This window comes from Phaethon lepturus, unplaced genomic scaffold, assembly GCF_000687285.1.
Source record: "Phaethon lepturus isolate BGI_N335 unplaced genomic scaffold, ASM68728v1 scaffold1392, whole genome shotgun sequence".
NCBI lineage: Eukaryota > Metazoa > Chordata > Aves > Phaethontiformes > Phaethontidae > Phaethon > Phaethon lepturus.
Window position 1 is genome coordinate 77,899 of NW_010521042.1, and position 3,927 is coordinate 81,825.

Here is a 3,927-nt window from a genome sequence, read left to right on the forward strand (position 1 = left end):
GAATGCATGTTGTAAAGACCTGCTAAACCAGCCAGTCTGTCCTTACTTTATTCAGGAGGAAAAAAAGTTTATAAACGTAATACTGGTAGGGTGGAACAATTCTAGTTCAGTACATATGGGAGGGAGCATAGTTACAAATACTGAATGAAATTCAGTATCTGCGCAATTAGACCAAGGTTGAGAATTTACAAACTGACATTTTGCAAATAACCATTTATTCTGAGATTTGACTAAGTAAAGGATTTATCAATACATGTAGGCTTCAAAAATGCAGTCTTGGTTGAACATTTGGATTTTTAAGACCAAAGGTTCATCCAATGTGCTCTTAATGGCACCAGGAATGTTGGAAATCGCTTGGGTTTTTTTCCTAAACGTGGCTATAACAATGACAGATTGGAGATTGATGTGTTTTGGTATGCAGTTTAGATTAGTAAAGTCCAAGAACCATTTTCAAAGTGAACACTGAATTTCATGGTTGAATTATATCAATATGTGCAATATATAAGTAGATAATATGTACCTTAGGAAATTTGATAAATAAGTTTGTGAACAGTTACTCCACTTTTTTAAATGTCTATTTGTTTCTGCATATCTGTGATTTAAGGCTAAAGGTTACTTCAGAATTTAATTTTAAATGTTACATGTGCATTTTAGTATGGATACAGGGGAAAAATTTAGTGTACACGGTTCTATTGGTTAACTCTGTGGCCTGAAAAAACTTCTTAATGACATGATTACAGTTTGAAATCTCCTTAGACTTTGCTTGAAGTAGTCGATCGAAAAGTATGATTAATGTACATTTCATGTCCTGTGACTAACGGTGAAAAGGGATTCTGCTATATTATTGATTATTTCTAGGTAAAAAGATGGAATATATAGAAGATTTAAAAAAAAAAATGCAGAAGCAATTACATGATTCTGATTTTCAGATAAAACCCATAGTTGCTTTCTAATTCTATTTTTCAGTTTCCATAGCTAGACGTGTCCAAGACCCATTAGCTGAGCTAGTGAAAATTGAGCCCAAACACATAGGAGTTGGAATGTATCAGGTAAGATAATACATATCATTTAATCTAAGTAATCTATCATGATATAGAGCAACACCAAAATGCTGCTTTGTAATTGTCAGCTGGTTATATCTCCTTTAAAGGACATTTGTAGAGTTGATAGAATGGTAGTAAATACTTAGAAGCCATAGACTGCCCTTCTTTTAATCGCTACTTTTAACGATTGTGATTGAGAGTCTGAAATGGCTGTAGCCAGATTTATAGTCTATTAAAAACATCAAATCAGACAGGTAACCTGATCTGTAAAGCTTTCTCTTTTTTGATATTGTTACAGCAATGGGATTTTAGCTCTTTGTGTAAAATACAATGAGATATTGATCCTCCATTTAGAAACCATTAATTTGTACTGTTATGTGCATGCCTTCTTAGTTTGTAATAAAAGCATTTGTTTTGAAGTTTTTCACTTACTAAAGCTGAATTGGAAAATGTTTGACAATTCTTATTTTTATACATATTTGTAAGTTATTTCTGAGAAGTAACTTTTACCTTTTAAAGTGTCTTTACAAAGTGAATGGTATTGAGAAGGTGTATGTAAGTTACTGTCATTTTTAAGGCGTATTGGCATCCATTCAGGAAAGCATTTATGCATGTGCTTAAGTCCCACCAAATAGAGAAGTAAAAAGAAAAAAAAAAAATTCAGCAAGTGCTTTTCTCTCTATTTTTGAAACTATAGAATGTGAGTAAAATTGAAAGGTTGGAACAGAATTCAGAACAGGAAGCACGGAACTGTCTGGACCTGTGCTTTCAGGTTAGCTCAGGAGAGTTAATGGGATAGAATGCAATTAGCAGCCTAGAATCCTTTGCTGCCATTGCTAAAGCTGGTGCGACAAAGAAAGGTGTTATGAAAAATTTCAAAGAAGTTTATATCCCGTTTTGTTTTTTTTTTTTTTTTTAAGAACTGAGGTCAACATTGTAGTTGGTTAAGGTAGCACTCAGTACTGCTTTTGCAAGCCCTATTTGTATCGTCACAGACTGTAAAATGCACTCATGTTGCTTCCTAACTTCAAAGTGTATCAGTAAAACTAACTTATAATTAATGTTTCAGTATGAATTATACCATATTTTTTGAGGAAAATTAGATTGAAGGCCTGAAATACTGTAGAATTCTTTAAGGTATGTATCCAGATTTCAGTAAAAATGTGCTTTAGAGATGACAGCTATAAATTAGGGGGTGGTCATGTGACAAAAAGAGGAACTTCCATCTGAAGCATAGTTGATTTCTTTACTTGTGGAGACCCACTGCTTTTATTTACAACAGTAGCAGCAATAGCAACAATAATGAAAAGTGGTACAGATTTTTCTTGGTCCTTGCTGTAAGGAAAAAAAGTGGTTTGTTTCTTTAAAGTGTTGAAATGCTGCATCAGCACTTCAAGAAGAAGTTGGTTGCTTTTTTTTTTAACAAAATTTTTAGAAATGGAATATTTTACTCTTTGAAGTATACTGTGAATTTGCAAGTATTAGGAACTTGCATCACTGTGGCCAGAAGGTATTCGTTACATGCATGCTATCTACTATGGTCCATGTGCACATTGTACAAGCACACATCTAAAGCAGAACGCTACAGAGTTGGTGGTGGTTGTATGGTTTTGGGAGCATGATATTGTCGGACAAATGTTGCGATGAACACACTGCAACAGTTCGCTACCGCCTCAATTGCTGAAGCTGGCATCACTTACTCTGCGCTGAAATGGAGCAGGGTAAGTACCATGTTCCTGGCCCTTTCAGGGAACTTTCTTGATCCACTAGGTCCACTTTTACAGGCAAACACCCAACTGCATTATTTTTTCATGTCCAAATTGGTTCTGTGAAACGTTTCAGAGGAATAACTCCTAAAGGCCCTCGTAAAGATAGACCTCAAAATTTGTTGTTTACCACCTATCTGGACTTTAAGGTCTCATCATGGTTTGGACAAATCCTCCGAGATAGACGTCGACCTCCTCAGAATTCTTAATGACGACTGCAGAAGCGATAAGGTGCCTGTTCAAAGATATAGAAATTTCTGAGGTACTAGAACTTTATGTGACACTATTGACACCAAATCTGCACTCCTGAGAACAAAGTCAGAAGCTCGGCAGCCCTTTGAGTGTGAGTGCTTTCTCGTGACAGGGGAGGGGAGGAGAAGAGGAATTAAGCTGTTACGGCTGGGCATGGTGGTGTTGGGTTGGGGGCTGAACTTGATGATCTTGATGGTCTTTTGCAGCCTTAATGCTTCTGTGATCCTGTGACTGGTCTTCCTTCAGAGTGAACAGTCACTTGCTGGCATCTCAGAGGGCGGCCACAGGAAAAGCTGTTGTGTCATGCAGGGAGTCCCAGAGTAATAACTGATGTCATCCCTCAGATAGAGAGTAGGTCAGGTACAGATTTTTATATTATCCAAGTCAATTTGAAAAGTTATGTTATGCTTTAATTTATAACCTAATAGCTAGCTGTAGCCTTTTATTAATTTCTGGGATCAAACATGCAATGTGCAGTTGAGATAAAAAAAATAACAAACTTTTCACAGAGAAAGTTACTTCCTTAGCCCACTGTAACTATAAACCTAGCATTCAGGTATGGCCTGTCCTTTCTTAAACACCTCGAAATTGATATTGAGGAATGTGACAAATACAGGTTTTGGCATTCTTGTCTGGAAGGACAGACAGTGGTTAGTCCTGCACTTGGCTTCTGCCTCTTGAGGCAGAGGCAGGCTGAGGCTGTGTGTGGCTGTGGAAGCCGTATAGCATAAGCAATGGTGGTTTCTTGAGGGATGGTTGCATGCTCACTGTGTGTTGATCAAAGTGCGAGCTCCCTGAAGGAGTGGTTCTGCCTTTTCTGCGACTTACCAGCCCAAGTGCTGGTAATGGCTACCTGGGGTCCTGGG

At 37.2% G+C, this 3,927-nt stretch overlaps 1 protein-coding gene across 1 annotated transcript in view; it reads left to right on the top strand.

Moving 5' to 3' along the window:
* SRBD1 (S1 RNA binding domain 1) overlaps positions 1-3,927 on the top strand; it is a 124,134-nt gene that overhangs the window by 70,642 nt on the left and 49,565 nt on the right. Inside the window, exon 15 of the mRNA XM_010297579.1 lies at positions 967-1,049. Coding sequence (XP_010295881.1) covers positions 967-1,049 — 83 coding nt within the window. The remainder of the gene's footprint in view (positions 1-966; positions 1,050-3,927) is intronic.